The sequence below is a fragment of the Equus caballus genome, chromosome 25 (assembly GCF_041296265.1).
Source record: "Equus caballus isolate H_3958 breed thoroughbred chromosome 25, TB-T2T, whole genome shotgun sequence".
In the NCBI taxonomy this organism is placed as follows: Eukaryota; Metazoa; Chordata; class Mammalia; order Perissodactyla; family Equidae; genus Equus; species Equus caballus.
In genome coordinates this window covers 10319069-10343418 of record NC_091708.1, presented here as the reverse complement: position 1 = coordinate 10343418, position 24350 = coordinate 10319069, and the positions used below count along the sequence as shown (strand labels likewise).

General features: G+C 54.1%; 1 protein-coding gene across 4 annotated transcripts in view; it reads left to right on the top strand.

Moving 5' to 3' along the window:
- PAX5 (paired box 5) overlaps positions 1–24350 on the top strand; it is a 186672-nt gene that overhangs the window by 49073 nt on the left and 113249 nt on the right. For all 4 annotated transcript variants that reach the window (XM_070250370.1, XM_014735872.3, XM_070250371.1 and 1 more), the window contains 1 exon segment: positions 12878–13053. In XM_070250370.1, the coding sequence (XP_070106471.1) occupies positions 12878–13053 (176 nt within the window).

Sequence of the window (24350 nt, the reverse complement as noted above, 5' to 3'; positions counted from 1 at the left end):
TCATCACTAAAGTGTCTGTCTCCTTTGTATCTGTTTTTTTTTTTTTTTGTACTTTCAATGAAATGTCCACTTTTATCCATTTACTCCACAAGTATTTATTGTGTGCCTGCTGTGTGCCAGGCATTGTTCTAGGTGCCAGAGACACAGAAATGAACAAGACAGACAAAAGTCTCTGCCCTCATGAGTGACATTATAATGAGGGAAGAGAGAATAAATAAGGAAGATAAACGGCATGTTAAGTGCATTGGGGGATAACGAAGCTGAGCGAGAGGACAGGGGAGAAGTGAGGGTGGGGTCCGGTCTGTGCCGGTTTATGGAGGGGGGTCGCGATGATGAGATGACATCTGAGCAGAGACTCCAGGAGACGGAGGAGTAAGCCAAACAGATACGTGGGGAGGAGTGTTCCAGAGAGAGAGAACAGCTCATGCAAAGGCACGAGGGTGTGCTGGGCATGACTGAGGGACAGCAAGGAGGCCAGTAACGGCCAGAGCAGAAGTGGGAGGAGAGCGGGAGAGGGGGGGTCTGGAAGGTGGGGTTGCAGGGCAGGGTATCCAGATACAGCAGGGCCTTGTAAGCCATGATCCACTGTGGATTTTGCTCAGAGTGAGATGGGGCACGATGGACGGCAGCCCAGAATGTCTAACAGGGAACTTCGACGGCGTGTGCTGTCCCCTACCTCCAGCGAGTCAATAACTCCGGCAGACTGTCCCTCCTAACCCTCACCTGGACCTGCCCCTGAACCTGGGTAGCCGTTCCCGTCATCAGCTCTCTCCTGGGCGAGGGCCTCCATCTGACCTCGGGGCCTCCATGTCATCTCCCTCTGGTGGCCTCTCTACACTGTGGCGAGATCAGACCATGTGAGCCCCTCCACCCACAAACCTTCTGTGTCTGGAGCGAATTGTAAATGTTCAGTATGATCAGAACAGGGCCCAACTGTTTGCAAAGCAGATCGGGGGACCTGGGCTGTGAGTATTGGGGGTACTGGAAGGTGGACTGTCATTTGTGGGTGAGGGAGGCAGCGTGCTGCGTGGGAGGCCTGGAAGCCCTCCCTGCTTGACAAGCCCCTAATCTCAGCCCCGTCTCTGGCCTCAGCAATGGCTCCCCCCAGAGGCACCTGCTTTATTTATTGCTTCTCCTTGGCTCCTGCGGGCAGAGCAAAGTCCATTAGTGTGTATGCGGACTCTGCCAGCTCTAAGCAGATGCAAGGCTTATTTGCAAACTGTCATTGCCCTGGCCTCCTCCAGAAACCCGCACGCTGGGCTCAGCCTGTGTCTCCAAGAGCCGCCTCCCCCAGGCAGGCAGCCGGGCTGAGCCCCTGCCCCATAATTTCCCACAGTGCAGCGTCTTGGCTGCAGTTGGGAAAATTAAATTAAATGCCACAAAGGAACCACAGCAGTGCATTGGGCCATGTTGACAGTGGGGAATGAAGTTCCCTCTGTTGATGGGAGCTCATTGGCTGGGCATCAATTGGGGAGGCGTTGAGAGAAAGTGCAGAGAGTCCTAGGCTGAGGGCATAGAATCCAGGTTCGAGTCCCAGGGGGGCTGCTGAATGTCTTGGTGACTTTGGACAACTGTTTACTGCCTTCTGGGCCTCAATTTCTAAGCTGTAGAAGGAGCTGCGAGCGATCTCAGAATCCATCTTAAACTCTTAAAATTTTCTGAATTGACTTTTGAGCATGCTTTCTTCATCCAATTAGTCAGGGACAGAATGATGTGTCCCAAACAGCTGTAAAATCCTGAAATTGCCCGGAGGCCGGCCTCAGGGGAGTGAGAGGCACTTGAGAGCTAAGACACCAGGCCTCTCAGTCTCGCCTGGCTGGATAACTCTGCTCTGGGACTCGGGCTAAGCCGCTTCCTCTCTCTGACCCATCTTCGCATCTGTAAAACGGGAGTGATGACCTCTTGCTTTCCTCCTGAGGTTATCACCAGAATCACATAAGCTGGCGAATGTGAAAGGTCAGCGTGACTATACACCTGAGGAGTGGCGAGGGTTATTATTATTGTTGTTGTTGTCATTTCACATATGCCATGCTCTGTCTAGGCACACACGCTTGCCAGTATAATGCAAGAATATGCCCCTACTGAGTACAGAGCCCAAACAAATCAATTTAGCTACATAAAAGGGAATGCCAGGGCTCCCATGTGGAATGCAGAGCCCCTCTCGTAATCTGTGCTCGCTCAATTCCATGCTGCCATAAATCCGCCATCGATGTGCGAGTCTTTGCTGGAAAAACACACCACAGATCTGCACAAAAGCCTCTCAAGTTCTTTTCAGCGGGACAGGAGATGACACACGTTGGCAGACAGAAGCTCATCTCTGTGTCCAAGAGGAGTCGAGCCAGTCGGAGTATATCTAACAGGTCAAGCTCTGAAATGAAGAAGCAATAAGCCAGTGAAATGGTACTATCACCGAAACATGATTGATCAATTGAATTCTATCAGAGACAGTGGACAGTGAGATTAACTCAGGCCTGATAGGTTCAATGAGTTAAAGCATGATGTTCATTTCAGCTTCATTTCACCAGTCTTTGCTTGTGAAATTGGTCAATCAATAGAGGTTGAAGATCATATATATATATATATATATATATATATATCGGGGACCATCTTATGGGGAATATAATCTTAGCAGTTGGCTCCTGGCTGGAGCTGCCTGCCTCGGGTAATGGAGACGGAACAGGGACTCCATCAGCCCCATCGAAATGGCCTGATATCACCTCCAAATGAAAAGTATTTTTGGATCTCTGATGATTTATCTTTTTTTTCCTCACTCTCACTTTGATCTATGACAAAACCCATACCCATCTGGGAGAAATATAGTGATTTCTCCTGAAAACATTTGTGCAATGATCAGATAGATACACTTCAAAATATGAACCTTCTTTTTAGTTATATTGTCCTTGGAAAAAAATAAAGACAGTAATCTAAAGACTCAAATGGGGGTAATGCAAAGATATCAGAGTAAATATGATTTTTAAGCCTTTTATTTATTTTTTTCTGCGCAGTGGGGGACGGGTGACAACTCTGTGTGCGTGAAAGCTGAAAAAGGGATCATGCACGAGAAGTCCTTCCAGGTGTAATGAAAACGAAGCCTTTAGCATTCTTTGATCTCATTTGAAAGCACGATTCACAGAAACAAATCACCCTTTTGCTCCTGGTGCCGTTTCATTTGCTTTGGAATGTTTTCACTGTGGTGGTGGAGATCCTCCCTAATTAGTGCGGTGCCTCTCTGTGAGGCGGAGTAATTAGATGCTACTGTATGAGGTGATGGACCTGGACAGTGGATTAGAGAGGACAGACTTGCCTGCGGCAGCGCACAGGTATTACTTTCCGCCTACTCTTTGAGGTCATCTTGATCCATTTACGCACAAAGAAATCCCATCCGTTCCCCCCCAACACCGCGAGAGCGTCAATAATGAGTTCACCCTGTTTGTACATCCGAGCATATGGTAGGCTCTGGATGACGTGTGATGATGCTGAGCAGCTGGACAGAGAGGAAGGAGCCTTGTCCACTCCCCCCACCCCAATGCCTGCACTCTACTCCTGCTGTGTTAGAGCCGTTCCCCGGGCACCATGCTTTCTCAGTGCCTCCAGGCGTTTGCATATACTGTTCCCTATGGTTGGAATGCACTTCCTCTTCCTTGCTCCTTTCTTTGCCTAACTCCTTCCTATTCATCTTGAAGACTTGGGCTTCATCTTTTCCAGAAGGCCTTTCTGGATCACCCCTACCTCCAGTCGGGATTAAGTGGAGTGGTTTAGCATAGGGTTAGGAGCAGACTCTGGTGCCAGACTTCCTGAGTTTGGATCCCAGTTCCTCCATCTCTTAGCCCTGTGACCTTGGGCAAATTACTTAACCTCCTTGTGCCTCAGTTTCCTCATCTGCAAAATGGGAGGGGGCAATCACAGACTTGACACCATTGGGTTGCTGTGAGGATTAGATAAGATGCTTCGAATAGTGCCTGGCCCAGAGTGGGCTCTGTGTGAGGGTTGACTCCTGTCCTCTGGCTTGGGGCCAGCTCTGCTTCTCGGGCTGCCAGCACTTACTTACTAGGAATGCTGGAGTGATTCACTTGTCTGCGTCTTCCACGGGAGGGCAGAGGCTGGAACGGAAATCCCTCCCTAGCTCAGGCGCCAAGCACAGGACAGGCGGCCGGCGGGAGCTGGTGGCACGCTGCTTGGGAATGCATGGATGCACCCGGCTTGGAAGGGGAACCAGGGGCCTCGTGTCTTCCAAGGCCCAGCCCACCTTGAACCTGCCTTCCGCCCCCGACAGATTCCTTTGCCATCCTTGCGTGTGGACTCCTCGGTCCCTTGGGTCTGTCCCTCCCTGACAGCCTGTGACTCATTGGCTAACACAGCACAATCCACTTCAGTCTGGGCAGACCTGAACGTATTTGGCAATGTTACAATTTCGCGTTTTCCTTCTCTGAGAAGAAAGATTGAGTGAAACTAATGGCTGAATAATGGTCGTTCCAATGGAATTTTCCTCCACGCCGCTTTGATTTTTCTCAGTCTGCGGCCCAGGTTTAGGATGGGATTTATAGAATCACCCGGAACATTGATTTTGGTTCTGGGCTGCCACGGGACATTTCCAGCCCTGCCGCCCTGGTCCCCAGCACAGGGCCCGCCTCTCAGTAGGTGCTCTGGACACGCTGCCGACTCCACCTCGTTGTCTGTGCCTGGAATCCTACCCGCTATGGCAGCACCTTCCCCCCGCCCACCATCGGAGGTCTGACTGGGTGGTCCTCCCTCCCAGGCCCCCATCTCTGCTGTTAGTCACTGCTGCGTCCCTCGGCATCCAGACACCACCATGCAGAGAAGAGAAGCTTGGCCAGTTATTTTGGTGTGTGCCGCCAGGGAGCTTAGAGCCCAACTGAGTTTTGGAAGTTAATCATCCTCTTATTTAAAATTTTATGAACTGCCTCAAATCTTTCTTAGAAGCAGGTAGAACATAAGCTCTTAGTCATTTCACTCTTTCCTCCTCCGAGATCACTGATATGATAGAGGTCACTCCCTAAGGTTTTTCCCCTAGTTTTCTGATGAGGCCAAAGAATGTCCTACTCCTGAGTTCCCCTGAACCATCCAGGCCTGCAACCCTTCAAGTCTTCCGAGGTCACTCATTCAGTCAACAAACATTGATTAGCATCTCCTGTGCTTGAGGTGAGTCAGATGTGGGCTCTGTCCTCAGCAAGCTCATGCTCTTAGCAGGGAAGGAAAGAAATAATCATCCTAGAAACAGCTCCTGTTTATCAAGCACTTACTATGTATCAGGTGTCATGCTGAGCATTTAACAAGTATCGTTCAAGTCTTTCATCAACCCAGGTATCCTCATTGTCCCATTTTATAGACGAGAGCACTGAGGATTAGAGAGGCTAAAGAAGTTTCTCAAACATCGTAGGCTTGTCAGAGACAGAGTGAGGGTGTGACCCGGGAGCTGCCTGTGGTCAGAGCCCCCGGGCTTTCCCAGGGTACAGGGCCATGTCCGTCACAGGGCTCCACGACACACTAAGACGTGTTAAGGGGTGTGCAAGCGCCCTGCCGTGTGTTTGCTGGGTGACCTTGAACGAGTTACTTGTGTCTGCCGCTGTCCTCTGATTCTGAGGGGCTGACCTCACGGGATGAGTGTGAGGCGTAGAATTCCGGCCGTGGGGGTAGCCGTGCACTTGCTAAGGAGACCCCGAAGAAAGGACAATTAATTCAGCCTTCGGACTTGGAAGCGGGCTTCAGAGAGGAGGCGGCTTTTAGGCTGAGCCTTGATGGGCACTGGTTAAGGGTGAGACAACAGAGGGAACAGAAGGGATAGTGGCATCGGGGAGTGACGGTGGAGGGGCAGCCTGCGGGGTGGCACCGTGGGGGGACTGGCGGGGACCCTGACTAGAGGGCAGAGCACTGTCTTGGGAAAGCCTTGGGCGGGTTTTCCTGAGGAAAAAGGTGATGATGACGGCAGCTCACATTGTTTGGACGCTCACCTCGTGCCAGGCTCAGTGCTGAGCGTGTCACAGGGATTCTCTCGTCTAATCCTTAAAAAGGCCCAGAGATTGTCCTCAGACCGTCGTGCCCAGGTCACAGATGAGGACCTGGAGGGCTTCAGCCTCAGTTGACCCAAGGAGTAACGGGAAGTGGAGAAGTCACCATCTGCAGATCAGAGAGCTGGGTACAGGTGCCAGCTGCGTGGCCTCAGTGCTCAACCTCCCAGAGCCTCAGTTTTCTCTTCCATAAGATGGGTAAGAATCCGTCCCTCACACAGCTGTTCTGAGGGCCAATGAAATTTAAAGGTGCACAAATGCCCTAGCTCAGTGCCTGGCACCGAGCAGCTCTCCGTGGGTGTGGTCAGGGGCTTGGAGGACCCTGGGTCTGCCCGTCTCAGTCAGCACTCTCGTTCTCTGCCAGGACAGATGGTGATGCTCTCAGTTGCATGCAGGGCATTTTGCTGATTGAGCCCCAGAACTGGTACCCTGATCCCTCCTTTTATAACCTGACGTTGTGGCCAGTCCCTCCTATGGAGAAATTCTGGAGCCACTGCTGCCCTCAGCAAGCTTCCATTGCGTCTGAATCGATTCTTAAAGCTGCAGCTTAGTGTGGTCTGAGTTTGGGTCGTCTCTGCTTTGCAGATTGCTTTCAGCAGCAGCCGCCGCGGCCATCAGAGGAGGCAGCCCCAAGGTCCCTGGCTCACTTGACCTAGCTGGAAACGGCCCAGGTCACATCAGCTCAGTCCTGCCAGCCACCCTGGCTCTAGACTCCTGTGGCGGATGGCCCACCAAGCCCGGGCTCTGTCCCTGTGTGCACTGGGGGAGGCAGGTCTGGGAGCCCCAGGGGGCCCGAGTCCTGGGGTAGGAAGCAGCAGGCTGGCTGGAGGTTGGCTCCCATGGAGCCCTGTGGCCAGATGGGGAGAGAGCTCGGGCCCTGGCGAGGGCAGGGGCGCCGTAGTGCATGAAAGCAGGAATGGTGGGATCTGGGAGTTACTTTCATAATTTCAACAAGACGAAGGTAAACATATCCCAGTGAACGACAAAGAGGTTTCCTCCTGCCTCTTACTTCCTCCCGGAATCCCCCGACAGCCCTCTCCTCACAGATCCCCCGCTAGCCAGGTATTGGCAAAGACAACGAGACCCCTCAGACTCGGGCAGTTGTTAGGGGTGGAACGAATTGGGGGTCCCCTACGAAGACTGCACAAACAACCAAATCAGTTACTGCTTAGCTAAGACTACTTAGTAGACAAAATCTAGGTGGATTTTGGTGGAGAAAATGGCTAGAAATGACTAACTCGTCCTCCTTAGTTTATTGGTGGGGCCCCTGAGGCCCAGAGAGGGAGAGGAACTTGCCTGGGCCCACACAGCAAGTAAGGGCAGAGCTGGGGCTAGAACCCAGGTCTACTGGCTCCCAACCCTTTTCCCACTGGGCCCTGCCACTGCCCTGCCATGCTGAGGAGCAGCAGTGAGGATGAAGGAGGCTCTGTCAGGGCTCTGGCTTTGGCTGGGCTGTCTAGAGCAATGGGACCTGAGAAAGGCTGGAGGCTGGCCCAGCAGCTCCAGCCTCCTCCCCTGGGCCTCCTGGGCCTCTGGCTGGGGGTGCATCCAGAGACCACGATGCCAGACGGGATTACAGGGATTCCTGTTGGTTTTAATTTTTTTCCTTCCATTCAGCATCTGCAGACAGAAAATACATGATGATTGTTCAAGAAACAAACCAGAACCCTCCAAGAAAAATGCAGCCCCCCGAATTCGCTGCACTCTGAAGGAAATGCAATGGGTTTATGATCTTTTAAGACACACAAGAGACAGCTTTCCCTTGACAGCTGGGGATCTGAGGCTGTTCTGCTTCCTCCCCCTTCGTGTGACCAGACCCGATTGTGTAAAGCTTTTAGCTTTAAAGCCGGGTTGTGAATAACATTGGTTTAACCTGAAATTTAAAGCCAGCATTTCTTTGCTCCCTGAGACGGGGCTTCCTGCCCCTTGCTCCCCTGAAGCCAGCTTCCAGAATGTTAATTCTAACAGCCATGGTTGGCTGAGCCCAGCACTGGGTCTGTTACATATTATTTGATTTGGAGCAGGAAAAAAAAAAAGATTTAAAGATCCCATGCCCTGTATACCTTTGTGCTTTTGCCCGTGTCTGTCCATATATTTAAGCATAGCATTCGCACTGCAAGTGCAGAGCTTTCTCCCTGGAATAAAATGGGTCTGAGCGTTTCTGTAGCCTGTCTCCATGACCACATTCCCTCATGGAGCCAGACGGCATCTTTGTGGCACAGACGAGAGAGGCTGCGGAAGCTTCCGTCGAGGCCCGGAGGCTTGGACCTGTCCCCGTGCAGGGGGAGCTGGTCCTTCTTTTTGCAGCTGTCCCTGAGCGTGTAATCGGCTTGTTGGCCCGTGCTCAGTGTGCACCCACTGTGTGCGGCCCCAGAGGCAGGTCAGCCGTGTCCCTGCTCTGAGCACCACGCGCCTCTTGTCAGAGTGTTCATCTTGCTCCACACTTGCACCCTTACTGGTCTGATTAGTTGTCAGCCGACGTTTGCCTCTTCCCCTGGACGTGACTCCGTGAGGACAGGGCCGGGCCGGCTTCTGCCCATCGCTGTGTACCGGGTCTTAGCACAGCGCCTGCTCACTGCGGTCGATTGAGGGAAGGATGAATGGATGAACGAATGAGGTCAGGGATCCTGACATTTGCAGACCAGACTGGCGGAGTGAAGGTGGTTGTCACAGGGGTTACTAATTTGTTCAGTTATTCCACAAATACTCCCTGTGGAGGAGGCAGAGATGAATTAACTGCGGTTTCCCCTAAGGTGGCTAACAGTGCAGTGTGAGAGTGAGGGTCTAGGGCTTGCCCCTTAAGGTAAGAGGGGAAGTGGTCCGAGGGAGAAGCGGCTGGGACGTGGAAGGGTCCTGGAGGAGGCACGCTGCGAGCTCGCAGGCTGTCTGTCTCGGCAACAGCACACGCGTCGGTGAGGGATGCTTGACCCTCCACAGGGCACGGCGGGTCACCTGTGGCCCACAGGCTGACCCCATGTGTCACCATCAAACGCCCACAAATGCAAAATTCATGTTGCCAGCCCCTAGTCCTTCCAAAAAAACTCTGCTTGGGATCAGGGTTTAGAAAGCGTGGCCTGATCTAAAGCAGCTAGCGATTCAGACCCTGGGACTGAGAAATGTGGAGGACGACTGCTTGCCCAGCCCCCTCCTGTGGCTCCCACTGCTGCCCCAGTGAGGCTCAGATCCTCTTCGTGGCCTCCCGTGGCCTCTGTTGCCACCTGGCCCCACTCCTGCCTGCCTCTCCAGTGTCCCCTGGGCTGTCTTCCCGGCACTCGCTCTGTTCCTTTCGTCTCCTTCTCCTCTCCAGGCCTTTGCCGGGCAGCCTCACCTGCCTGGCACACGCTCTCCCCACACCCTCTGTGCCCTGCTGACCTCTCCTCTCCTCTCAGTTTGTGCCCGAGTCCCTTGGAAGACCTCCCGACTCCTGCCCGTGAGGCCACCCCCGCCCTGTCATATGCAGTCACGGGTATATATTTCTAGACGCTTCTCCGTAGTGGCCATCACAGTTTCTAATCCTGCGTCAGTTTGTGTGCGTCCTTAGTGAAAGCGGCCTGCCCTTTCCAGACTGAAAAGAGGGGCCTGTCCCGGGCATCACTGTATCTTCTGTTTGTGTTTTTTTTTAAATATTCCTTGGTACAGAGTAAACGCTTAATCTGTACTTGTTAAGTGAATGAATAAGTGATTACAGGTTTAGGAGTGTCCGAAGCCTTCTTAAGGAAATGGCAGACCGCTGGCCTCTGTGGGGATTCAAGGGAGGACTTCAGCTCCCGCCCCAATGGAGGAAGCAAGTGGAGTTGCTGGCGGGGCCCAGAGCTGCGGGGGCCGCTGCTCAGGGCTGGTGCCTGGAGAGGTGGCTCTTCCCAGCTCGCAGTCCTCCACTCGGAGTGTCTGGGTCACCGAGGCAGCCTGGACACTCTCACAGGCTCAGCCCCTGGGGGCTGTGGCTGATGTTCAGAAAGCCAGAGCAGGAGACAGCAAGTTTTCTTCCTGCAAGACTTGGCGCAGGTCCCAGCAAGACCCCCTGTGCTCAGAGTGTGTGTGGCGTCCTCGAGGGGACAGGCCTCCAAGGACCCCTAGTGTGTGCGCTTGAGTCGGCCGTGTGCCCTGAGACTTTACTCGGTGGTGGGCCCTGCTTGGTGACCGGTGACCTTGCCCGCAGGAGCCCTCAGCAGAGCCACCCTCTCCAGGCGTTTTCCCTGGAGGCGAAGTTCTGCCCTGCAGAGTTCTGAGCTGTGGAAGGAGCCTGGCCTGTGAACCCCATGGCGGAGGGATCGAGACTGAGGGCAGCTGTGGGGATGGCCCGGCTGGCAGGGAGAGGCCTCCTAAGGGGCAGAGTTGGGCGTGTCTCACCGGGCAGCCCGAGTGGGAGGGAGGAGGTGGGCACGGCCCAACGCGGGGCGAGGCGAGGGCTTGGTGGGGGTCGTCAGGAGCCGGCTGACAGGAAGGAGCCTTCATCAGGAGTTTGGGGCCTGGCTGGCAGGGTGGGGCCAGGGAGCATCAGTGAAGTTGGTGGAAGAGAGAAGTCTCTTACAAGTGGATGTGGTTTCTCTGACAGGGAGAAACAGGGTGGGGACGCTTGGCCCCCAGGCCAAGGGCACACTTTGGCAGGAGTGACTGGGGCCAGGATGACTGGCCAGAGCAACAGCTGAGGAGGAGCAGGAGCTGTCTTCCCTCGTGTGTGTGCATACATAGTATCTCTGATAAGAGGGTCGTTCGGTGGATGCCAACCAATGGGAGAACCGCAGGGCAGACACAGGCTGGGCTGTGAGCTCCCACATCCTGCTGGTCTTCGGCCCTTGTAGGAACGGGCCTGGGGATGGGCCATGAGGGAAGAAAGGCCTCTAAGGGTGATGTCTCACGGCCAGGAGCAGGGACCTGTTTCGTGGGAGGCTGGTGTCACAGGCTGCTGGAGGAGGGGCCCGAGCTCGAGGCTGGGGGACATTGGTCAGAGAGAGCAGCTCCCACCTTGGCCCATGCATTGGGGTATGTGGCCGTTCAGGCTGTAGCCTAGCCTATGGTTCCTCTTGAGTCAAAATTGATCTGGGATCCATTTCCTCAAGGGGCTCATGAGCTGCCTCTGAAGGCCCTTCCCGTCGAGCATGCTGGGGTGCCCTGAGCTGTCAGCCTCCACCGGGGACTCTGAAAGGCCAGCACTCATAGGACCACCCAAGGCTGGCATCTTTGCTCCGATGTCAGACCCTCCGTGCAGTTGCCTCCAGACAGGACAGTTGGGGAGACACCAACTTTTGGCAGCATCTCAGTAACATGATATCCCACTGCTTCAGGCTCCTTGGTTCGCCTGCTTTCCTCTCCTGGCTAGGGTTTGGACGTGCTGGATGGAGTTGAGGGCAGCAGTGGGGTGGGGCCACTTGTACAAAGGGGGAGGACAGGGCCAGGCCTTGTGTTGGGGCACCAATCAGAGCGCAAGGTGATGCGTGCTGGTTCTCTGGGGCTTCCCAACGGCAAAGGCAGAGGTCCGGGTTCTGGCAATGTCTCTGGTCAGCCCTGCGTGAGCAACTCAGTCCTAGGGGGCCCGGGGGAGTGATGGCTCTTGAGGCCATTTCCTCACTGGAAACTTGTGCCCTCCTTGCTTTCTCTCATTTTGAACGGTTCAAGCCCAAGTTTCACAAAAGACATTTTGTCCCATTTCTTTGTTATTGATAATTCGTAATATTCTCTTTGAAATGTAAGCACCATCACCAGAGACTGTTACAGTGTGAATAGCTAGTAATACGGAACACAGAGAGAACTGAATGCTGTACTTTCTTGGCAATTAATGTGTTTGAATAGGCAATCCATTCCAAGTTCTGAAACAAGCAAAACGGAGCAGCTGTGAAGAGCCTGCCGCCCTCCCTGGCCGGCGGCCACTGGGCGCTCCTCGCGTTTCTTGCCGGAGGTCCTTGGGTGATGATAGGTGTGTGTGTCCAAAATGCACATGGAGCCCTATTTTCTTCCTTTAGTACACAAGAATCTGTATATCGTACACGCTGTGACGTACCTTGTTCACTGATTTTTCATTTACCAAGGTCTCTCGAAGATCTTTCCACATCGGGTCACGAGGAGGTCCTCTCCCCTGCTCCTCGGTGAGCGTGTGCCACCACTTACCAGCCAGCCCCTGCCAGTCACCTCTTGGGTAGTGTCCAGCGTGTTGGACGAGAACTTTGTACAAATGTCGCTTCCTGTATGTGTAGGTCTAGCGGTAAAATAAATTCCCGGAGGAGCAATGGCTCTGCCGAAAGGAATATGCTTTTGTGATCCTGAGCGACTTCGTCCAATTGTCCCTCGTAGGCGTGTGACCAGGCGGCTCCCAGCAGAGCTAGCTGAGAGCATGTTTCCCTGCCGCCTTCCTGACCCTGCGCTTTATCGACTGGTCACAGCGTGTGGCGGCACCTGTCCCTGGGAAGGGCGTCAGCTCTGGGACAAACTGCACCTCCAAGGGGAGTCTTCAGTGTAGGCGAGACGGTGGCATCTGGTGATTAAGACTCTGAGTCACCCTGAGCTTCAATCCTCAGGCAAATCAGTTAATCTCTGTAGGCCTCAATTTTCTCATCTGCAAAGTGGAGGAATCATGTCATCGCCTTGGGGTCACTGTGAGGACTGGCAGAGACGGTGCATGTAAAAGGGGTTCACACGGTCCTTGGCTGGCAGCTATGGGGCTGGCTCTGCACTAACCAGCAGGGCCACCTTGGCTAAGGACCACCTGGCCTGAGCCCCCGTCTGCTTCCTGTCTTGTCAGGGAAGGAGCTGGCTCGTGGCTCTCTAGGGGCCTCTTCCCAATCTTAGTGTCCGACACCTTTGCTCAGCACCTCGTGTCAGCTGCACTCACCCTTGCTCTCTTGTGCTCGTCAAAGGTGTTCCGGAGTCCCCGGTGCCCAACGGCCACTCCCTGCCGGGCCGAGACTTCCTCCGGAAGCAGATGCGAGGAGACCTGTTCACGCAGCAGCAGCTGGAGGTGCTGGACCGCGTGTTCGAGAGGCAGCACTACGCGGACATCTTCACCACCACGGAGCCCATCAAGCCCGAGCAGGTATGAGCCCGCTCAGCCCCCGCAGGCCGGGCCTGAAGGCATGAGCGCCAGCGCACGGCAGTCACAGCCACACGGCCAGGAGGGCTTGTCTGGGCTGGAGCGCCTTCTTGCTTCTTGCCCTGCTGCCTTTGTCTCTGGCCAGCCGGTGGGGTTGGAGGGATGACTCCATTGGCTGCTCTGCCACTGCTGGCGGCCGGCCTTTCCCAGGGCTCTGCGCACGGGGGTAATGATCTGGGTCGCTTGAGGCTGTCTTGGGTCATCATCCTGTCAGTCAGGATGAAGGTGCAAATGTGTCTGCACCTGCGGCCGTGAACCATGTCATGATGGTGCTGGCGTGTACCCTGCTGTCAGCCCTCTCTCAGGTCACCCGGTCACGCTTTTAGACACTGAATCCAAGAGTCTGGAAGTGAAGAAGGGACTCGCTGGACAAACTCCCAGCTGGGTCATTTGCAAGAGGGGGAAGGAGGCAGGAGGAGGACCCCTTGCTGAACAGCCCCCTGCTCTGCCCCGGGCAGAGAAGCAGTCGCTGCCTGTGGCTGCAGAGGTGTGACCAGGCAGTCTCTGCCCAGTGAGAGGCTCTGGGGGTCCGGATAGGCCCCCGGAGGACCAGATTCAATTCGGGAGACTATTTCCTGATGCCCAGTCTGTGCTGGGCCCTGGGGGGTCACCTCACAGGCCTGGGGGGCTCAGACATGGTTCCTGCCTGCCACGAGCTCTGAGCGGTGGGCGAGTCAGAGAGGCCTGTGAGCAGTGACATCCCCCAGCACGTTGCTGGCTGGAAGTGGTGGTGAGGCCTGGCCTCGCTGCGCGTCCCCTACATCCTAATTAGATGATGCTTCTGAAGTTCTCCCAAAGAACCACTCAGAACCACGTAGGCTGCGCACCAGCTCCGTGGAGAGGACAGGTGCAGCGGGGACCTTGGGTGTGAGGAGTGAGTAAGGCCTTGGGGGCCACCATCCTGTGACAGTCTCGCTGTCTCTGAGCAGTTGCTATGAGGGCTTTCACAGACCATCTAGCTGCTTTGCTTTCACATGGGGAAACTGAAGCCCAGAGAGGCAAAGAGACTGCCTAAGGCCATGCAGCAAGTTGTATATTCACTTAACAAACATTGGTGAGTGTCTACTACATGCAAGGCCCGGGGCCAGGCACTTGGGGCATGTGAGTGAACAGGACAGGCCTGGCCTTTCCTTCAAGGAGACTGCAGAGGTGGGGAGAATCACATAAATGAGAATCACCAAGAGTCGTGGGGTCCAGATGTGCTGGGTGCTGAGGAGGAGCTGTCTGAGAGTGTCTGAAAGCAGAAAGCAGAAGCTGAGCCAGCCTGGAGGCCCCGGCAGCATCCTGGGGAAATGCATTTATGCTGAGCCCTGAAGTGTTGGGCAGAACCGGGAGCAGGGAGCTGGGGGTGAGAGAGTGTGCTGGCAGAGGGAAGAGCAAGTGCAAAGGCCCTGAGGCAAGAGCAAGAATGGCAGGAGCTAGGAAGAGAAAGAGAGCTGTGTGGCTGGGCTTCAGGGACTGGGCTGGTGGGAGGCTAGGAGGTGACATTGGGAGATGGGCCTGGTCCAGTAGACTGGACTCAGGACTTTGGTCTTTCTCCTACCAGTGGAGTGAAGCCTCCTCTGGGAGTAGTCCTACTTGCTGATCCCGCACCCTCCAGACCCTGGGCTTTCTAGAGAAGAGTCTGTCTCCGTGGCACACAGCCTCTCCCACTGCTCAGAGCCCTTCTGGGAGAGGGCCGGAGACTCCTTCCATCTGACCCAGAGGAGAAAGGAAAAGGACTCAGTGAGGAAGACCTCCCTGCTGACGCCTACCTTCCTCTCCAGAATCTGTCCTCTGAAGGTTGACAAGATCACGTAATTTCAAAGCCGGCAGGGCCTACAGAGGCAGCCTTTCAACCCTGTCATTTTTAAGAGGCCCAGAGAGGGGACAGGTTTGTCTGAGGTTACTCAGCAAGAGAGGGCCGCCTCTGCACCCAGCCCTGCCTGCCCCGCGACCTCTGGCGTTTCTGTTAAGCCCTTATTCACTAGTGCAGATGCTCAGGTTAGAGACTGGTTCACGAAATTCTCGAGGGAGCGCAGATTCTGTACCACAGCTCATTTAGCTTCGAGCGCCCAGAAAGATGGGGTGGAGCCTGGGCTCCCTGACCGGGAGGCGTCCAGAAGCCCCCCGTGTATTCACGCACTTGCTCACACACCCCTGTGCTCCCTTGTCCAACAGATTTCTTGCACGATGGCTGTGAGCCTGGCCCAGTGCCCCGCATGCAGGGAGGGAGGGATGACGGGCACCAGCTCTGCCTGTGGTCTCAGGGGTCGTGTGACATGGATTCAGAACCTGCAAGGTAGGGGAGAAGGTTCCGTGGGCCCTGATGAATGGACACGCTGCCTCGGCTGGGGCATCAAGGAAGATGTTCCAGAGGAGGCGAAGCTGGGGACAGGTTGCACAGGCCCGTACAGAGAGGGGCCTGGAGGGGAGGAGACCTGCATCACACACTGTGGGGGCTCGTGTCTAGCCGTCTCGCTGTGCAGTGTCCTTCAGAATGAGGCGGACGCAGCCGCCGGCCTGGCCGTGACGGTGCGGGCTCCGCGTGGGGCCTGCAGAGCACCTCGGGGCCGGATAGTGACTGACTCAGGGCTTTCTGGTTAATCTGCTTCGCCTCCCCGGAATGGGCGGTAATGAGGAGAGATGGGAGGTGAGGCTGTCGGGCACACACGGGCACTGGACTATGAATGACACACCCTCGCTCCCATCCCCAGTCACTCTGGACAAATGGCGGTCCCAGCCAGGGGCGCAGGCTGGGAAGGGCTGCGCGTCAAGGGTACAGGTTCCTTGAGCTCCCTCATGTTCGCTCTCGGCCTTGCCTTGTGAGCCCCAGAACAGCGCAGCAGGTGCCGGGAAGGGGGCCTGGAGCAGGTCTGTGTCTCCATCCATGGTCTACTGGCCTTGCTGTCAGTGTCACTGAGCGGCCTGGTGGGAAAGAAAGAGCATTTAGTGGCCTTGGAGTTGGCGTGTTTGACTTGAGTCCCGGTCTGCCCTGTTAGGCGAGTGGCTTTTTCCCGGGACCTCAGTTTCCACATCTGTGGCAGTGGTAATTGTGATTTTGACGACACCACCACCAGCAGCACAGCAGCGACCTGACAGTAACGACAGAGGTCTTCCTCGCCTGTGCATGCAACTGCACGGTTTTCTGAGATCTTTCATCCATTGTGCTCTCAATGTAAATGCCCGCTACGCAGATGGGCAAGACTCGTGAGTCCCATTTTACAGACCGGAGCATTTTTCTTCCCACTGTTCACCCCATTTTCAGGCCCAGGGAGCTTCTGGACCTTGTCGGGGCTGCAGAGCTGGACTTTGACCTCCTGACGTTCTGTCTTCACCTTGTGGGAGATGGGTACAGGGGCCTCCACGTCCGGAACAATTCTAGGAGCCCGTTTTCTGACTGGCTGGTTTTCAGAAGTGGCTTTGCAGCCAGAGCCCGCCTGCCATTCCAGAACCCTTGGAGTCTTGCCTAGGCTTGGCGTGGCCCAGGCCTCCCAGGCACCTGCCTGGCTGCCCAGGGAAGAGCGTTCCTCTCCAGGGCCAGGCTGTGGTCCTGCCAGGCCCTTGGCTAGCGCGGAGCCTCCCCCACTTTGTCGATTTCCCCGCTGAGATCTGCCCCGGGTGGGTGGGGCCAGGCTTCCTGCTTTTGGACAGAACCTCAGTGAGCCTTGGCCCTGGGTGGAAGGGGTTAATGTATACACACTCCTGGGGCGATGAAACACTTCCTTTTCAAAATGGTTATTGAAAAAGCAATTCTGTTTTCCCTACATGTGGAGTGAGTAAAAATCACGTTGGAGGAGAAGAGGAAAAAAAAAAGGAATGACTGCCGGCAGTGCGCGTGTTTCGACAGTGGATCTGTTTCAGTGAAGTCGCACTGCGCTGTCGCGCTGGGGACGGGCCACGGCCGCCCCGCACAGCCGCCGTATTTACTCTCAGCAGACTATTAACCAACACCAGGCTATTAATCTGGCTTTTGAGCCTTCACTAAAGCCCATAAAAGCTCACAGTTGTCAAATGGAGTTCATTTTAATTTCCTTTCAATCACAGTAAATTATTCAGGTGATAAATCAGCTGGAGCGGCCTCCTGGCTGTAATAGGAACCCTAATTCCTGGCTAATTATCCAGCCCATTGCTGCCAACAGATCAATACGGTGCGAAATGGAACGGCCTGGGCCCTCCCTCCCATCGGCCAGGGACAGAAAGACAGCTGGGGAAGGGGGTCGCGCTGCTGACCTCCCAGGAAGTTCAAAGGTCACAGGGGGTTAAACCAGGAGAAGGCCCTGCCCTTGTCTAACAGGGGCCCCAGGAAGGCCTCCTGCTCTGGAAGCTGCTCTGCCCTTGCCCCAGGCTGCTGCGCCTGCGCTGAGCGTCACCCGCGTCAGGAAGGGGCTGGGCTGTGTTTCGCAGCACTATTAAGCTTGGTCCTCAGGGTGACTTGAACACCATCTGAATCAGAAAAGGAGCTGGGACTGTTGGGGAAAAGATGAGGGGCCAGTCCTGCTTCCTTTCTTCAGGGAGCTCATTCTCCTCTGTAGTGGGTCTGTGCCCACCACGGCGGGGGGAGGAGGGGTGCGGTAGGGAGAGGAGGGGGTAAGGAAACAGGTGCGCCAGGCTGAGAAAGGGGGAAGGCTTCCTGGAGGAGGTGTCATTCGTGCTATGCCTTGAGGGAAGGGCAGAATCCAGATGTGTGGAGATGGTAGCGAGTCAGCAGGAGAGGGCCTTCTGGGCGGCAGGAACAGCATGGGGGAAGGGATGAAGACTATGAGGATGGCAGGGACCTGCAAGCTGGTCTGCGTGGTTGGCAGGTAGGGTGAGGGAAAGGCAGTCAGGGACGACGAGGCTGGAGAAGCAGCAGAGGCCCCAAACCCCGGGGGGCCGGCATGTGGAGGTGAGGAGGTTTGGCTTTGCCTTGGGGACAGTGTGCCCGAAGGGTCCTGAGTCTGCCCACCTGGGAGCAGTCTTCCCTGGGGCCTTGTTCCTTTTGTCCTGTCCCTGCTGCTTCTGTTGAATTTCTCTTCCTGAAGCCCGTCCCCACGTAAGGGCAGTGGGAAGCCAGAAGGGGCTCTTACGTGGCCCTCAACCCCAGCCCTTCATCGCCGTCAGACCCTTCACTGCCCCCATGTCCCTCTGCTTGCCCACGAGACACTCTGGCTGTGGCCAGGCCTGACCCCTCACTGCCCTGCACGTGCGGGGCTCCTCGTCTGTCCGAGGGGGCATGGGGACCATGGGCTGGTGTGCGTATGCATATGCATGTGCATGTGTGTACGTGTGCATGAGTGTGGGAACCCCAGGGATGGCTCCCAGCACGCAGGGGGGCGGGTACTGCAGCTATTATTACTTTCTTAGTGCTCTCACTCCATGCTCCCGCTCAGGGTTTCCCTGCATGGAACATGCGTTCAGTCTGTTTCTAAGTCTACCCTGTCCAGGCCCGACAGGAGTCCTGCCTGCCCTGGGCGGCCTTCACTGACCCACTTCAGCCTGCGCTGCCTTGCCTCTTGTCGGAGCCCATCAGTGCGTCAGATTTTAATCATTACTGTGGTAGCTGTTGTAGCAACTGTGCGTTCATTGCCCACCACGTGCCTGGCTCTGTTGCGGAGAGCTCCTTTCTTGCCCCCTCTCATTACTAAGTCACAACACTCCTATCGTCTCCACTGTGCACACAGGCTTAGCGAGACAGGGCAGTGACTGAGCCAAGGGTACGCAGTGATTCTAGGGCCGAGGGGGGAAGTGGGCCCCTGGCTCCAGAGCCTGGCTGGGAGCGCTGGCTTACTGCCAGTTGCAGTGCGATGAGGCTGCCCACTGACTCCTACAGGCAGGCAGTTTCCTGGAGACACAACCTGGGGGTTCAATCTACTCACCCGGGGAGCCGAGCGTGGATGAGGAAGTGCTGGGGCTGCGCCACGGCCAGGGCGCTGTCTGGAGGCGTGCGCAGAAGTCTGGGACAGTGACGGGCCGTGCTGACCTGGGCTGCTGCTGCTCCTCTCGCCTGCCCCTCCTCTCGCGGGGCTGTGCTCAGAGTCAGGCTCCCCCATTGCAGACAAGTCGAGTTTGTTCAGGAGGGGAGATTAAAAGTTCTTTCCTAAGAGGGATGACTGGAGAACTTGGGGCTGTTTGGTGTTAAGAAGGGAAGACTTGTGGATGTGAGCAGGGAAGGAGACAGGCTAAGAGAACTTTCTGGTAGCCCAAGCTTTCTAACTGTGGAGTGGGCTTCCTTGTGAAGCAGGGGGCTTCCTGTCACTGGAGGCATGCAAGTAGAATCTATCCTTTTTCATATATGCTGTATTAGAAGTTTCAAATCCTCTGAGGGCTTACTGGCTAAGCGTCAAGGCCCTTCCACCAGGACAGAACGCTCCGAAGGTGTGAAGAGCAAGAGGAGGGGAGGAGCCGCAGAGGCTGTCAGTGGAGGGGACCTTTGACCCTCAGCGTGGCGGGGGCACTGAAGGGCGATGCCCCCAGGGTCCTCACTGGATCGGGTAGGGAGGGTCAGCCTGGTCGCTCCTTTGGTGCACAGAGCAGGGTGGGGTTTCTGGCTGCCTGTGGCTGCTGCCAGCCTTGCCACCCACACCCGACTCCTCTGCCTGGGAGCTCAGGGCCAGGCCGCTTGGGGCTGGAGAGGAGGATGGAACAGCCGGTGTCCTGCCGATGGGCGTCCAGCTGCAGGGTGCTGGCAGGGCGGGATGCCTGACTGGAGCAAAGGGCTCCCTAGGAAACCCCGAGCTCCTCTCACCCAGAACTCCAGCTCACAGGGCCCCTTGAGGTCGTGTACACCTCAGGGGCATCTTCACAGAGCAGACGGGGAAGCTGAGGCAGCGTGAGATTAGGTAACGTGCCCCAAATGATGGAGCTGGTCAGATGGCCACGTGCTCTGCTCCCGGCTTTGAGGTGTAGACAGTCCTGTGGACTCGGGCCCTTCCCTCGGCAGGTGCAGACCATTCCTGATGGACTGCTTGGTTTCATTCAGCAAATACTGATTGGCACCTCCTCTGTGGCAGGTACTGTGCAAAGAGCTGGGGGACACAGCAGCAAGAGAGACGGACGTGGCCCCCAGAATTCACCTAGAGCAAAGGAGACAGACTTTAACAAAATTATCATACCAGTCAAAACGGCGTGTTCATTACCAGTTATCACAGAGCATGATGGGGGCTACAAGGAGAAAGACAGGGTGTACTGAGAGTAAAGAGTGGGAGCTCATCTAGATGGGGGTCGGGGCATGTCTCTCTCAGGATGGCACCTTTGAGCTCAAGGTGATGAAGGGTGGTGGGAACAGGTCCCAGGTGGAGGGAACAGCCTGCTCGAAGGCCTGAGGCTGGAAAAACTTTGGTCCAGTGACCAAAAGATGTCCTGTGGGACTGGTGAGCATGAGAGGCAGAAAGTGGCACATGGTGCAGTGGTGGGGTGGCGGGAGCTGGGTGTGAGGGGACGTGTGGACCTCTTCTCTTGAGAGCAAGGAGAAGCCTCTGCAAGGTTTTCAACCAGAGACTATCAGGATCCAAGCCAGTGCAGATTAGATTATTCTGGCTGCTGTGAGGAGACGTGGAGGGCTGGGGACCGGGAGCTATCACCAAGGCACCAACGATACCACTGTACCCCTGGGTGTTGCTGTACTCTGGGGTGTTTGCCTGCCCTGCCTGGGGCTGGCCTCTCTAGTCCATGGTATTGACCAGGAATTGTGGCCCCATTATGCACTTCTCCCCTCTCCCCTGTCCCCTGCCCTACCTCCTCCCACCTACTCCCAATCTCCCCCCACTGAACTCTCCAGCCAGGCCCCAGGTTACTAGAGTTGAGCTCGGATTTGATTCTGAGCTTCCTGATGGTTAAAGCAAAATGGGAAACACAGCCAGTTGTGTGCTTCTCATTGTCCACCAGGGAAAAATAGGCCATATCCCCAAAGGAAGCCATGATTTTTCTGATGCTTAGAGTGGAAAGGAAGTTGTCATATGGGCTCCAGTGGGGGGCCCTGAGGAGGCCATAGGCACAGTCTTGAACAACACCCATCAAGGTGCTGCAGAGGTTTTCCAGGGCTCCGACTTATGGCTGCATCTAGTGATGACATGCTCATTGGTGCATTTCTGCAGGGGCGGGGCTGCTGTGACCGCACGGCTCAAGAATGCAGCCTTTCTAATAGCCCAACTTCGACTGAGTCAAATCCCAGACACTCTGGGGCAGCCACCCCTAGATTTTCTAACTTGATGCGCCAGGAAGATGTGCTACTACCTTGGGCCTTTGTGACCTCCTCCCACCCAAGGGTACCCCTGGGAAAATGTCCTCCCCAGCCAGAGAAGGTTTGATCTCTAGGAATGTACCTCACCATCAACTCAACTCCATCAGCTCAACTCTTGGCGAGAAGGAGAATTTAGTAGTTTGCATTTGACTTCTCTACTGAGGGCTGGGTGTGCGGGAACTTGGCGGGGGTTGAGGGAGGGAACAGTCATACGTTTTGGAGATTAAAGAGGCAGATGGCTTACCCACCCAGCGGCAGGTGGAGGAGATGGAACTGAGAGAGGGCGTGGCTGGGCCTTCCCATGGGAAGCAGGCATGGTCTGACCTAGTTGCCTTCCTTCTGACGTGCTAGAGGAAGCCTTCTGACCCCAAGGCCCACTGACACTGCCCCGCTGGTGAACCAGCCCAGTGAATGTCCTGGGCTCTGTGCAGTCGGATGAGTGACTCCTCCCACGGAAGGAGCTACAAGAGGGTGGAGAGAGTGGTGGTAGCAGGGGAGGGGCAGGAGTTCTCTTCCCGGGTCTTCCCAGCATGAGGAGGGCATGGGAACCCCTTCCTAAATACAGGGAGGCTTAAGCAAGCTTTACTTCATCTTTCTTTGGAATGAGATAATGACAAGGATTATGCTGGAGTTCTTGCTCCCTAGATCTCTAGAGGTACCAGCCACACTCTCCCTTAGCCTTCCACTGTCGCAATCTCAAAGTGACCCAAGCATGAAAGTGACCCAGCCTTCTTCACTTGCTCTGCTGCCTAGAGTCTCGCCTGGGGATGCCCATGTCTTCCTAAACAGCTTTTAAGATATTTTCTAAACAGCTGAGTATTCTGAGCATCCTTTGTCTTCCTGTGGACCAAGCAGAAGGGTGGCTTCCCGAGAGAAACCACTGTGCCTCTTATGCAAGACTGGAGAATGCTTGAGGGAACGCTGAGCACGTTGCCGTAGGGTAGAGCCAGGGGACAGACCCCTGGGCTTTTGTGATGTCTCTCAGGCTAGTTTCTCTCTGGGTCATGTTTCCGCATTTGGGGTGAATTAGCCTGGGTCATCCTTGAGATCCATTCCAGCTCTAACATTCCATGAGAGATAAAACAAATTGGAAATCCATCTCTTATTTTTATTTTGACTTGTTTACAGTTTTTCCTCCTGTCTGTTCCACTCTTTTAGATGACAGGCGAATTCTGTGTATGTGGGGTTTAAAGATTACAAGTGAATTGTCAAAGAGCTGCCTGCGCCTTGCTGGGATGCTCTTGCATTCATTTATTCATTCATTCATCCAAGAAATTTTTACAGATATGCCGTGTCAGTGACATTGACCACCTGTGCTGTGCTGTGTGGCATAAAGTAACAGCAATGGATGCAGCCAAAGGTATTGTCTGAAAATTGACTTTTGGGTAGAGATATTTCCCCCTAAACAAGGCCAAACAATATTTGCAATAAAAAAAGACAAAAGAACAGGTAATTCCAATCCTACAGCCTGCTTGTTTTGCGAGTGCACCGGAAGTTTGGCTTAAGGAATTTGGCTGTTCACAAAGCTCTTTAGAAAAACCCAAACCTTTATTATTTTATAAATTACAGAAAAAAAAAGAATATAACTTTCTGCTTCTGATAACCAGGTCTGAGCTATTGCAGACTCCCCTCCCATCTCAAACAAATAGAAATACTGGGTCAAAAATAACAATAAATTATTTTTGGTATATATCTGAGGTTGAATTAGAGAGAGGAAATCCTCAGGAGCTGGAAATGAAGACGGAGCTCAGAGCCAGAACTTTAAGTGCAGGAGCTAAGGTCCCAGTGGCCCAGGGCCTGGTCAAGGGTACAATTCCTAGTGAACAGGGTCTGGGGTTTTGATGCTGGTGTGGAGACAGAAGATATGGCCTTAGACTTATGTGATACGGGAGTTGGAACTGAATCTGCTGCAAAAACTTGAAACCTGGAAGGATTGCCCTTTCCATGAAATGAGCACCAGGCAAATTTCACCTCCAGGCTGAGGGAAGCAGTAAGGAAACTGGATTCTACGTGGGACTTGGAGCAGAACGGAAGTTTCCCAGGGGAAGTTGAAATCCCAAGCCTGTGCCACCTATTGGTGTGGTATCTCAATTTATATTCTTTATGAGAAACCCAAGAAGAGAAATTGATATAAAAACTGGGCTCATCTCAGGGAAATCCTTCAGATGCCTAGAAGAAGCACAAGAAAAACTCTCATCTGGATCCTTCCACAATTCAGTATGCACAACATGCCTACAGAGTAACTGATAACTACCAAAGACGAGCTAACAATTAAATAATTGCAAAGCATACAAGGAGATGAGAGCAAATCAGGAGACATAATCAGGAAAATCAGTACTCCAAGAACCTTAAGTAACAATCTGAAAGAGACTATAAAATAACTACAGAGATGAAAACAGGACTAGAAACGTTACAAAAGAATAAAACACCATGAAAAAAGAACTGACAGATTAGAAAAAGAACCAAATAAAGCTTCTAGAAATAAAAATTTTAGCCATCAAAATTAAAAATTCAATTCATGGGTTAAATTCCAGATAAGACACAACTGAATAGAAAATTAGTGATTTGGGAGACAGAGCTGAGGAAATTTGCCAGGAATGCAGCAAAGAAAGCTAAAGAGTTGGGAAACATGAAAGAGAGCGTAAGAGATAAAACAAAATTTCCAGAGAAGGTCTAACATAGGTTTAATAGTTGCTGTGGAAAAATGAATCCCAAAAAACGAAGTGAGGCAATATTTGAAGAAATAAAGGCTAAGGAAGTTATAAAACAGAACTGTTGCCAGACATGTATCATTGGATTAAGGAAGCACACCAAATCCCCAGCGAGTTAAACAAAAATAAATGCATGCCTAGGCAAACTGTAGTGAAATTGAAGAACATGAGAGACAAAGAGAAAATTATAAAAGCAACCGTAAAGGAAGTATAACTTTTAGATTGACAGGACACTTATTAAAGCATCAGCACAAGTCAGAAGACAACAGAAAATATCTTCAAGTGTTAAGAGAGAACAAGTGATCTGTACTCAGAGAAATGACAGTTTA